The sequence below is a fragment of the Dermacentor silvarum genome, chromosome 3, assembly GCF_013339745.2.
Source record: "Dermacentor silvarum isolate Dsil-2018 chromosome 3, BIME_Dsil_1.4, whole genome shotgun sequence".
Lineage (NCBI taxonomy): Eukaryota > Metazoa > Arthropoda > Arachnida > Ixodida > Ixodidae > Dermacentor > Dermacentor silvarum.
The window spans coordinates 78,492,766-78,504,825 of NC_051156.1; the positions used below are offsets into that span (position 1 = coordinate 78,492,766).

The 12,060-nt window shown below is 49.3% G+C and overlaps 1 protein-coding gene across 1 annotated transcript; it reads left to right on the plus strand.

Annotated features, from left to right (window-relative positions):
* Positions 1-702: 702 nt before the first annotated feature.
* Positions 703-11,800, plus strand: LOC119444496 (amine sulfotransferase). The gene is made up of 2 exons (XM_037708889.2): positions 703-1,123; positions 10,733-11,800. The coding sequence occupies exons 1-2, from the start codon at positions 728-730 to the stop codon at positions 11,327-11,329; spliced, it is 993 nt and encodes a 330-aa protein (XP_037564817.1). The 5' UTR covers positions 703-727; the 3' UTR covers positions 11,330-11,800.
* The last annotated feature ends 260 nt before the right edge of the window (positions 11,801-12,060 follow it).

A 12,060-nucleotide genomic window follows, 5' to 3' on the forward strand; every position in this document is an offset into this window, starting at 1 on the left:
TAAGTTTTTAACTAATTACCTGATGGCGCATATTGCAATTAACAAATTGTAGCCGTGGAGATCGCAAGGCGGATCCACTTGGAACGAATTCTCGGGATGACACCAGTTTCGAGATATTAATTCCCGAACTTTGCGGAGAAATGCATTGGCGTTCCAGTTAGTTCCTTAACAAAACGTCGCTTTATGCATTGAAGCACAAACTTAACTGGAACGTCAATGTATTTTTTCGCAAAATTTGGGAATTAATATCTCGAAACTGGTGTCATCCTGAGAATTAATTCCAAGTGGATCCGTCTTGCGAACTCTATGGCTACAATTTGTAAATTGCAATGTGAGCCATCCAGTAATTAGTTTAAAATTTAATTAGTGAATGTTTGTTAATTAGTCGATTATGCATTTCAATTTTTTGTGCAAGTAATGTCCGCCTCTTCGAGTAGACCAGCTCATGAACTAGAATTGGGCTATCTGCCACACGCAACCTTAAATAAATTTTGAAATTGTTCGCTGAAACACCCTGTATTTTTAATGGATGCATCACGTAAATGCATGCATAAACAATTGTGTCACATGTTTCCTCATGCTACCTACTATCCATATCCCATCAACCCCCTACGCACCTTCTGGCGATATAGGCAGAGCGTAATCAAATAATAATATACATGTTGCTTTCATTGCTTTCTGCTGGTGATGCAGCTGCTGCTGTGAAAGCGAAGAGGCCCAATAAGACATGTCCCCGTCCAGGCGTTTGCCCTACAGCAATATTATTGACGGTGTACCGAGGTGTCCATTCACTACCCCTGCAACTGTAAGGCAAGCTCTAGATTTTGTGCCCCAGAAAGGTGACCTCCTGCAGTCGTCATTCCCCCGAAGTGGCACCCATTGGGTTCAGTACATCACCCAGCTGATACTGGCGGAAGAGGAGCCCATCAACTCATACGAGGAGTTCTCGCAGCGCGTGAATTTCATTGAATATCGCTCGGACCTCAATGCCTACGAAGCCAGTAGACCGGTGCGAAACTTTTGCACTCACCTGCCACTGCGCAAGGAGAAGCTTAATGGGGAGGCAAAGTATATCTATGTCGCCCGTAACCCTTGGGACGTCTGCGTCTCACTTTACCACCACGTAAGTTCAACGAACATCTGCTACTCCATAGATGATCCAGCGTGTTTTATAAACTTGAACGTCTTTAGCTTACGAAATGTCATGATACATTCATGCGTGACATTATGGAGCCGTGAGAACTCGCTGGCTTTGATTCGTAAATTGCAAGACGTTCCCCAGTGTAGCGAATTAAAATGCTGCGGAACGGAATTTTTTAATCAGTCAGTAATCTATTTAGATTGCTTGTGCCAGCCTGTGCTAGAAAGCGAGCTCAATTATGGATGCGATCTTTTAAGGTGTATTTTAAAAAGTCGCTGTGCCATATATATATTTATTGTGAGCGCATGCTCTGCATATCGTCGTCGTCATCTGTACATACGACTCACCATCTTGTGTGAGCGCTATTTGTGCATATCGTCGTCGTCATTTGTACATACGACTCATCATCATCCTTTGTCTCGTGCGGTGCTTCGTCTCTGACTCGGGCGGCTGCTCGGAAATAAAGGCATCGCATCGGCCGACGTCTCACAAGTGGTGGAGAGTGCTTTGATTCCCACGTCCTCTTTTCCGATTCCCCTGGAGCTCCGATCCGGTCGTCGTTTGCTCTCGCCTACCACGGTGATGGTAGAAACCAACCCCTCCACCAGTGCTGCTACCACCTCTGCTCAGCCCGCTGGGCCTACCTGGACGGTGAACACCAAACACCGAGATCCTCCCGTCTTTGCCGGTCTCCGCGGCGATGACGTCGAAGATTTGCTCGATCACTACAACAGAGCCAGCGACGTCAATCATTGGGACGACACGCACAAATTACGGTATGTCGCTTTTTACTTAACCGAAGTTGCGAAGACATGGTTTTTTAACCACGAAAGTGACTTTTCGGACTGACCATCATTCACCCAGCAATTTCACCAGATATTCGGCATGTCCTCTGGAGGCTCCGAAGTCGCGAAACAGAAGCTGGAAACGCGCATACAAGAACGGTACGAGTCCTATACATCCTACATTGAGGACGTCCTCGCTCTCTGCCGCCGCGCACAGAGTGACATGACGGAAGCTGACCGCGTTCGCCACATACTGAAGGGCATCAACACGGTCGCCTTTAATGCTCTCGTCATGCACAACCCAAACTGCGTTGGTGATATTATCACGGCCTGCCAGCGTCTAGACACGCTCCAGTCTATTCGCCTGCCACTCGCCTCTTATGACCCTCATCTCAACGGTGATGCTGAGCTCCGAGCCCTTACACGCACTCGCATCAGGGAGGTACTTCACGGCCATCTTTCTGCAGCTGCGACGCTTGCAACTTTTCGCCCCGCTCCTCATGGACTGCGTGACATCATCAAGGACGAAATGGCATCGATGACAAACACCCAAATGGACAAGCCTACCGCACCATTTCGTCCGCCAAGTTATGCTGAAATTGCCTCCCGGGCTCCCTCGACCGTTCAGTCTCCACCTGCCGAAGCTTACCGCGACCCCCTAGCTTCGCTGGCAGAGAATCCTCAGACACAGCCGTACTACTCTCCGTGGCGGTCGTCGCGCCCTGTTTGTATCTACTGCGGTATTCGCGGCCACATTTCTCGCTTCTGCCGTCGGCGTCAGCAAGATGAAAGGCGGGGCTTTGCCACCTTTGAGCGAGACAGCGCACCTAGGTTTGACTCCTACGTTCCCGGTCGTCACCCAGGTGATAGGGGAGGCTACGACACCTTTGCGCGAAACAGGATACCAGGGCTAGATTCGTACATTCCCGGACCGTACACAACCTCTTCTGGTCGCTCTCCTTCACCTTCCCAGGACATGGCTCGAGCATTCCGCTCGCCCCGGCGTCGCTCTCCTTCACCTTACGGCCGTTCCTCATCGCACTTGCGTGCTGCTTCCCATGTTATGGACGCCCGTTCGGAAAACTAGAGCCTGCAGTTTTCGGAGGAGAAACTGCATCGTATCGGACTATCCCAATCCCTCCTGCTCGCCCCGCCAATTTGCTCTCAGTTTGTGTGGAAGGTGTTTCCGTCGACGCCTTTGTAGATACTGGCGCCGCTATTTCTGTTATACATCGTGAACTGTGCTTCCGTCTGCGAAAAGTGCAAACACCGTATGTTGGTCCGATCCTATGTGGTGCCGATGACATTCCCATCTTTCCTACCAGATCGTGCACAGCTCGCGTCCTGATAGACGGTATTCGTCATCATGTGCAACTTGCGGTGCTTTCGACGTGCGCTCATCAGATGATATTAGGATGGGACTTCCTGTCCGCTGCTTCTGCACTAATTTCGTGCGGCGACCCAATGATCCACATCAGCGACACCAAGACTTATCCCGTTTTTGATTCCCTGTGTCCCAACCTCATTGCAGCAATGGATTTTATTATCCGAACAGACGAAGAACGTGTTCTTACCCTTGAGTCAACAGACATTGTCGACGGAGAAGCATTGGTTGTACCTTCTCAGCGCTGCATTTCTCGAGGACTCGCCATCGCTTCTTGCTTGGTCCGGTTCTCGAGTGGCTGTGCCAACCTCACAACCTTTAATACGACTCCTGAGCCACTACTACTGCCGAAAGGGTCTGCTTTCGCCAAGCTCGCCGACGCTTCTCCGGTATGTGTCGTCGGTGTTTCACCTACCACATCCTCCGTGTATTGTACGCCCGCAGAAGGCCACACTAGTGCTATTAAGGCCACCTTGAGTGCAGATCTCAATCCGGCCCAGACGGATGCACTCCTCACCATTTTAATGAAGCATGAAGCTTGTTTTGACGTTTCTTCGCGAGGCCTGGGTCACCCAATGTAACTACTCATCGAATTGAAACAAACGGCTCTCGCATCATTCGCCGTCGCCCGTACCGTGTGTCACCTTCGGAGCGAAAAGTTATAGAAGAACAAGTGAACGACATGCTGACACGCAACATTATAAGGCCTTCAGCAAGCCCTTGGTCTTCTCCTGTTGTGCTTGCTAAAAAATGATGGTTCTGTGCGCTTTTGCATTGATTATAATGCGCTAAACAAAATTACCCGTAAGGATGTTTATCCAATGCCTCGTATCGACGATGCTTTGGATAGCTTACAAGGTGCCGAGTACTTCTCGAGCCTCGACTAGCGCTCCGGATATTGGCAGATTCCAATGCATGAGGCAGATAAAGAAAAGACTGCGTTTGCTTCACCTGATGGACTTTTTGAATTTAACGTGATGCCTTTTGGACTGTGTAATGCGCCCGCTACGTTTGAGCGTATGATATATACGGTACTCCGTGGCTTAAAATGGAAGACATGCCTTTGTTACTTGGACGACATTGTCATCGTTTCGTCGAGTTTCTCCCAGCACCTACAACGTCGAGACCAAGTTCTGACGTGTCTAGCAAACGCTGGTCTCCAACTCAATACTAAAAAGTGCCGCTTTGCAAGCCGAAGCATTAAAGTACTGGGCTACATCGTCAATAAGCATGGCATCCAGCCTGATCCCGATAAAATTGCTGCAGTGCTGCAACTTCCGCCATGAACCACACTTAAAGAACTCCGCAGCTTTCTAGGACTGACGTCCTACTTCCGCCCCTTTGTCCGTGACTTCGCCACCATCGCCGCTCCTCTACACAAACTTCTGACTTCGACTGCGGCCTTTGTGTCGTCGGACGACTATGAAGCCGCCTTCCCGCCCCTCAAACGACTTCTCACGTCAGGGCCCGTGCTCCGTCATTTCGATGCAACCGCCCCTACTATTCTACACACTGATGCCAGTAGGCATGGAATTGGCGCTGTCCTGCTGTCAGCGCAATCAGAAGTCTGAAGAGCAAGTCGTGGCTTATGCGAGTCGTGCTCTTTCTCCTGCTGAGCGCAACTACACAATTACAGAACAGGAATGCCTCGCCATCGTGTGGTCAATACAAAAATTTCGACCCTATCTCTATGGCCTCCATTTCACAATTGTGACCGACCATCATGCTCTCTGTTGGTTGTAGTCCCTGAAAAACTTGTCTGGACGCCTCGGCCGTTGGGTACTGCGCTTGCAGGAATATGACTTCACTGTCACGTATAAGTCCGGCAAACAACATCAAGATGCCGACGCTTTGTCACGCTGCCCGCTGTCTCCAAACGCCCATGCTTCACCATCGGTCTGCACGTCACCATCTAGCAACACGTCTCAGCAAAGGTCCAGTAGCCCGGGACAGGCGGTTGCCTCAGTTGACTTTCTTCCGTCTACTGACCTCGTCTCACTCCAACGTACTGACCCATACGGCCGACCGCTGATCGACCGACTTACTGGCTTGGCACGACCCCCCAAAAGTCGCTTAAGATGACAACTTTCACGTTTTAAGCTTCAGGGGGGGGGGGGGGGGCGTTATTTCGATTAATCTACCATCCTTCCGGTAACCGGTGGGTACCAGTCATACCTCGCTCACTTCGACTCCAAGTATTAGAAGCATTTCACGACGACGCGACAGCTGGCCACTTGGGCTTTCTTACGACCTACGACCGCATCAAAACGCGTTGTTTCTGGCCGGGCCATTCCATCTCTGTCGCCAAATACGTTAGCTCCTGCGCGTCATGCCAACACAGAAAACGCCCGACATCCCTTCCAGCCGGTCCTCTGCAGCCTCTACCATGCCCGTCCACCCCCTTAGAAATTGTGGGCATAGACTTGTACGGACCCCTCCCACTCACGCCCGCTGGTCACCGCTGGATCGTTACCGCAGTGGATCATCTCACGCGGTACGCTGAGACAACTGCTCTTCGCTCTGGTACTGCCTCAGAAGTCGCCCAGTTTTTCGTGCAAGGTATCGTTTTGCGCCACGGCGCACCTCGTGTGCTTCTGAGTGACCGTGGCAAGACGTTCCTATCGCATGTCCTTCGTGAAGTCCTCCAGGCCTCTGACACCACCCATAAGACCACATCAGCGTACCATCCGCAAACAAATGGCCTTACTGAGCATTTTCATCGCACTTTGTCCGACATGATGTCAATGTATGTTCGACCCGATCACACCAACTGGGACACCATTCTACCTTTCGTGACATTTGCGTATAATACTGCCGTCCAACGTACAACCAATTACAGTCCCTTCTTCCTTGTGTACGGTCGTGCGCCGTCTTTCGTCTTGTACACTACACTGCTTTCAGCACCTGCTGCACCATCCGCGTCTTTTCCTGAAGAAATTGCTGCTCGCATCGCCCGCTGCCGTGAAATTGCCCGCGCCAACACCGCTACCATTCAAGACAAAAGAAAAATTCTCTATGATGTGACGCGTCGCGTCGCTTCGTTCCGCCCAAGAGACGAAGTTCTTATGTGGACACCTGTTCGCGCACTGGGCCTTAGTGAAAAGTTTCTCCACAGATATCTCGGCCCCTACACCGTTTTGCAAAGAACTTCGGCCGTTCGCGTCACTCCTGTCAGCTCAGCTACTGACCGCCGCCGCCGCACTACGGAAATCGTTCACGTATCTCGCATGAAACCCTACATTCGCCGTACCTACTCTTTCTAGCTTGCGGTCTTGCTGACCGCTTTCCTGAAGGGGGGGGGGAGTTAGTGTGAGCGCATTCTGTGCATGTCGTCATCGTCATCTGTACATACAAGTCATCATCTTCTATGAGCGCTATTTGTGCATATCGTCGTCGTCATTTGTAGATACGACTCATCATCATCTTTTGTCTCGTGCGGTGCTTCGTCTCTGACTCGGGCGGCTGCTCGGAAATAAAGGCATCGCATCGGCCGACGTCTCACAATATATATATATATATATATATATATATATATATATATATATATACACATGGCGACTCGATTTTTCAATATACCAAGCGTATTCCGAAAGATTAGAAGCCCAACTTCGCGGTTATGTTCGGTTTATTGAACGACAATAACGCCTCGCGCGCTCGTGACGCCGGCTCACACTTGCTGGCTTGGGCTTCGACGGAGTAGCACGGTGAAAGGGGACACCTACTGTCATGGTATTGCGTGATGGGCGGGCGCATCACGGCGACGCCAAATGACCCTCGCTCTCGGAAGCCTGTGTTATCCGCGTCTACTCTGTCCGCATTTAGGTGTGTCCAGGTTGAAAAATCACAAGCTCATTTAGACGCTTCGGCCACGGACCGGCCTTCAGCAAAAAATGGTTCCACAGGCGCACCAGCAAGAGTGCGCAACTAACCGGCAAATAATTAGTAAAAAAAGAAACTACCAAAAGAAAGTGTGAGGACACATTACAATGCAACACTTCCCCATGAGCCAAGACACCATCGTCAGACGTGGGCTAACGAAGGAAACACATTTCCCGGAGATGTAGTTAGATACACAAAATAGTAGTGCTGCAAGTATAACATAACCAGATGTTTACAAATTTTGAATTGCGCTTTTCGCAGCCATAACCTACCATGAATGTACACAATAAAGGCAACAGACCATTACTACAACATTGCGCAACTACTTACAAAGGAGAACTTGTTGCAAACGCCGTGGTCACCATACTCGGGCGACTGCTAACAGACACAGCAAATGCACTCGCGGGAGGCACACGGGAAGTCATCACACAATCACGAGAGTAAATATTTATGAGATATGTACTTTTTGATAGGCATAATCGTACCGCGGGCGAACCAAAAACAGTGGAAATAGAGTGGACAGCCTGCCCTTATATCCAGGAAATGCGACCAAGGAGCGTGCAGGAGGAGTTACGCCAGGTAGAACTCAACCGTGCGTTACTTTTATTTTTGTTAATCGTTGTCTATGAGAGCCACTGACCAAGTTTTTGAGGATTGGGTGTCTCCACTGTTGTACACGCACGTGGTACCGCTTCCTGCTTGGGAACACATATGTGGTCACAGGTTAAGCTGAACAATAAAATGTAAAAGAAAGAAAATACAAAAGAGGGGGCCAAACGGGGGGGGGGGGAGGGGGATTGTAGTGGAATATATAAATATATCTTGACGGACACTGACACCTACAAGCGTTTTTACCAGGTGAAATTGCTCCCCCACTGTTAACATTGAAAAAGTTTCTCTCGGATGCACCTGCTAAGTTTTGGCGTTATGTTAATCCATCAGCTGAATCTTATTCTTCACATAATCAAAAAGTTACCGAGGAGCGCACAGAAGCTTTTAATACTTTTTTCCCTTCAGTATTCACTCGTGACGACGGAAGGGTACCTACATTGCCTATTTCTCCTGACCGTCCTTCTGCTGACGATGTCGTAATTAATAAAGCATGTGTCCTACACCTTCTTTTGGAGGTGTATAGGTCTGTGACTGCGCCGTGCGTTGGTTCAGAAAGTCCATGCCGAGAATTACGTATCGAGAGCGCTGTTAGAGAATAACAAAGATCCCAGGGTAGGTTCGGTCATGAACGGTCATTCTTCCTGTGCAGATTCCAGTCGGCGTTATCAGGTGCGCTCCAGTTGTCCGGATTTGATGGCCGCCCCACGCTGTGTTCACTTTCTTCAAGGTGGCGGCAAATGATCCACCGATGACGGAATAAGCTGCTCCTATGTCCACAAGAGCTGTGACTTCGTGGCTGCCGAGAAGCACGTCGAGGTCGGTGACGGATGTTCTTCTTGCATTGCAGTTAGGTCGCGGCGTTGGGTCACGGCAGTGTCGCATTATCCCACTGTTGTTACGTCTCGTAGTCAGGTCTTCTGTAGGTCGCATAGTCTTGGCATGGATGCTTCGTCTGGATGGCAACATGTCCTTACTTCGTCTTCGAGTTAGGCCTTTAAGCATCGTCGTCGGTGGCGCAGAATATTCGGTATTTAGACGAACAGAAACCGCACCTCCATCAGTAGCTGCGTTTAGTTTTCCGGATAATAGCTAATTGACCGACCATGCATTAGGCCAGTGTATGGTCGTCTCTGCGGCGAATGGTAGCGGCTAGGCGACGGCGAACGGGAAGATCGCCATAGCCTCCACTCAGTTGCTGCCAGGTATTCGACAACGTCACGTGATCGTTCCCGTTGTAGCGGGCACAGCGCGTTCACGCTGAATCCTCGTAGTCCCGTCTGACGGTATTGGCATCGGCGGTAGACGTGGTTCCGCTTCTCCGCAGTGGTAGCACAGAGGGCGGTTATCGTTGGCACGACACATATGCGTTTTCCTCGGGGCGTTGCGCGGGCGGACGGGCGAGCCGGATGGTGGTGGCAGTGGAATTGCGGCGACGTGGAGCTTGGACACCAACGTGGACGGGTAACCTTACGGCGGGAAGCGGTGGCATAGGTGCTCGGTTAAAATCGCGATTTTCTCGTCTTTTAGCTGCATCCGAGCTTCCAGCAGGGCTTGAGCTCGCTCTTTGCGCACGACTCTTGTGAAGGTCTGTAGGAAGGATGTACGAACCAGGTACCACGTTGTTATGGTGTATTTTCGGTTTTCAAATCACGTCCTTGAGGCGTACGTCTTCCAAGTAGAAAAATATACGGTGCAACTTCTCAGCGTTCCAGTTGTTGAATGTCAAGAACCTTTCAAAAGTCTCAAGCCAGGTTTCTGTGTCGTCCGACGAGCATCTAAGGAAAATAGGGGTTTCCCTTGGCGGCTGCAGGATGATGGCTACGGAGAATGCTGCATCCGTCATCGTGGCGGCTGACTTGGCCTTGGTTTTCTGGTTCTCAAGTAGAAGTTCCTGCCCCGGGGGCCGATTTTGTAGTCTGCGCATAGCTCGATGGTCCAGGGCGACGCTAGCGTTGTCTTCGTGGTTCGGTCTCTGCGGGGGCGTTCGGTACATGAACGCACAAGCACCTCCACCAGTCACGTAGCAGTGAAGAACACAATAGCAAAAACTGAGTATCACAAAACTAACTATTTATTGGGCGAACTTGTGCCCCTAATAGCGAGTAACCTTACAAAGCCCAACGATAGCTGCGAACACAGTCGGCGGTCGTCGTAAACCTGATCTGCGGGTGAAGCGCGTCGCTTTTATACATGACGTTTCTAGCGTAATCGCTGGTGCTCGTGTGGCTTGCAGAAAGTACAGCACTAATCGCTTCCCGCAAAAAACTTGATCCAAATAGGTTCAGAGAGAACACACACAACAGGTAAGAAAAAAAAGCTAACGTTCGAGTAAGTTTCAAATTATGCAGGCGCGTCTTGCGAGAGTGATAACTCTAACCCGTTACCGCGTGACATGCGGTCCCCGGAATAAGGATAAGCAAATAAACATGTCAATAGAAATGACATTCATTGTGTTTGTGTAACCGTAGTCCCCACTTACCCAATGCCTTACTAAAGGCCTGCAAGGTACTCTTAAGTAAAACATCGATAAAAATATTGCGCAGAAGCACTGGTATTTTACAAGGTGGTGCACAAAGCCCTAATAGCACACGTTTTGCATACTTCGCACATACAGTTTACCTACACAAGTGAAGAAATATTGACATGGTGCAAAAAACAAATCTGACAATTTTGAGTCGCACCTAGTATCAGTAGGGAATGTACGCGAGGTGTTATTTTACTCTATTTTTCGCACTTTACGCAGTTTAGAGATTCTGCATCTACCACGAAATTGTCAGCGCTAGTTCGTGCGAGATATCGACATAAAACATGGTTTACTTTGGCAGGGTTGAACACGCACGAAGCGCTGTTGCAGGAGTGCCACTGCTTATAAAGCTGGTTGTATAACTGCTGTCGTGTTCTCTTTGTTTTTGTTTTATTTCCCACTCGCAGATGTCTGACATGAGCATGTATCGCTTTGAAGACGGCACTTTCGACGACTTTGTGGAGGCCTTTTTGACGGGGTCGCACGGCTACGGCTGCTACTTCCAGCACGTGATGCAGGGCTACTCCCTGAAGGACGAACCGAACGTTCTCTTTCTCACGTACGAAGAACTGAAGAAGCACCCTCGCAATACCATACTTCGTCTGGCAAGCTTCATTGCCGAACGCTACGAGAAAATGCTGCGGCAAGTCAACGCGGAGGGACAAGACCGGCTAGACGTGATGCTCGCGAGAAGTAGCACGGAGAACATGCGACGGGTGATGGTCTTCAACCTCAGCAAACATCCCCTGCCGGAGGTGGACAAGCAGCTGAAGATATTAGACGTCTCGTCCAGGGCAGCTTACGAAGGGGATCCCAAACGCCATACATTCATTAGGAAGGGTGCCGTTGGTAATTGGAAGCAGCATTTCACGCGGGAGCAACTAAGCCTTATGGAAACCACTATCGTAGAAAAAACACGCGGATCTGATGTCATGAGCCTTTGGAATGATATACGACAAGAGGCGCTGGGAATGTGTTCAATGGTGATGGCCAAGCTTGACTGAATCGTGGATGGCTAATGCGTTTGCTCCAGAAATTGTGGTTGGGAAATCTGTGTTGACACGGCCAGGTACAGAGGCATCCTTCCCCACATGACTACAACATGAACACGCCCCAATGCAATAATAAAATTCGCTGCCTCATGCTGTGCAAAGAAGTTCCCGAGGAACTTGTGAGCAAAGGGGCGAAATTTGCGCACTGTTGAAGCGGCATGTGTGGAAAGAACCATTGTATCTTTGCTTCTTCGACGTCCAATTTTTTTCTACCTTTACAACATATCTTCGAGCATGTCTTAAATGCTACGTATTTAATAAAATAACGGAATGTGGTTAAAAATACCAGTTCTTTATGAAGTACGTTGTTAATAGAAAATAAAATTTAGGCACGAATGAAGAAACAACGTGTCTCCTTTGAATTTCCTTTTTTGAGGTCTCTGGAGACGCCCAGGTCTCCTGGGAGTCTCCAGACTCAGCAATTATTTATGCTGTTCTCAACGTTAGGAATTCTAGTCACGTTACAAAATTACCAAGAGCTTCGTTTGAGTTGCTTTTGAAGAGTAATATTCTAATAATTATTATTATTTTCTACTTTATAGAAATGACAACAGGGATATCACCTATCCGCCTTGCACGCAGAGAAATTCAAAGTTCACATTGCGAAGCACTGCTTATTTTTACTCACCGGTACACACACCCACAGGCGGCAAGGTTAATCCGCTTTCATGGGTAGTCTCCAA

Excerpts from the sequence above, each read along its gene's own strand:
- LOC119444496 (XM_037708889.2), top strand. The coding sequence starts at position 728 with ATGTCCCCGTCCAGGCGTTTGCCCTACAGCAATATTATTGACGGTGTA. Across the intron at positions 1,124-10,732 it reads GCGTCTCACTTTACCACCAC|ATGTCTGACATGAGCATGTA; the intron begins GTAAGTTCAACG and ends TCCCACTCGCAG.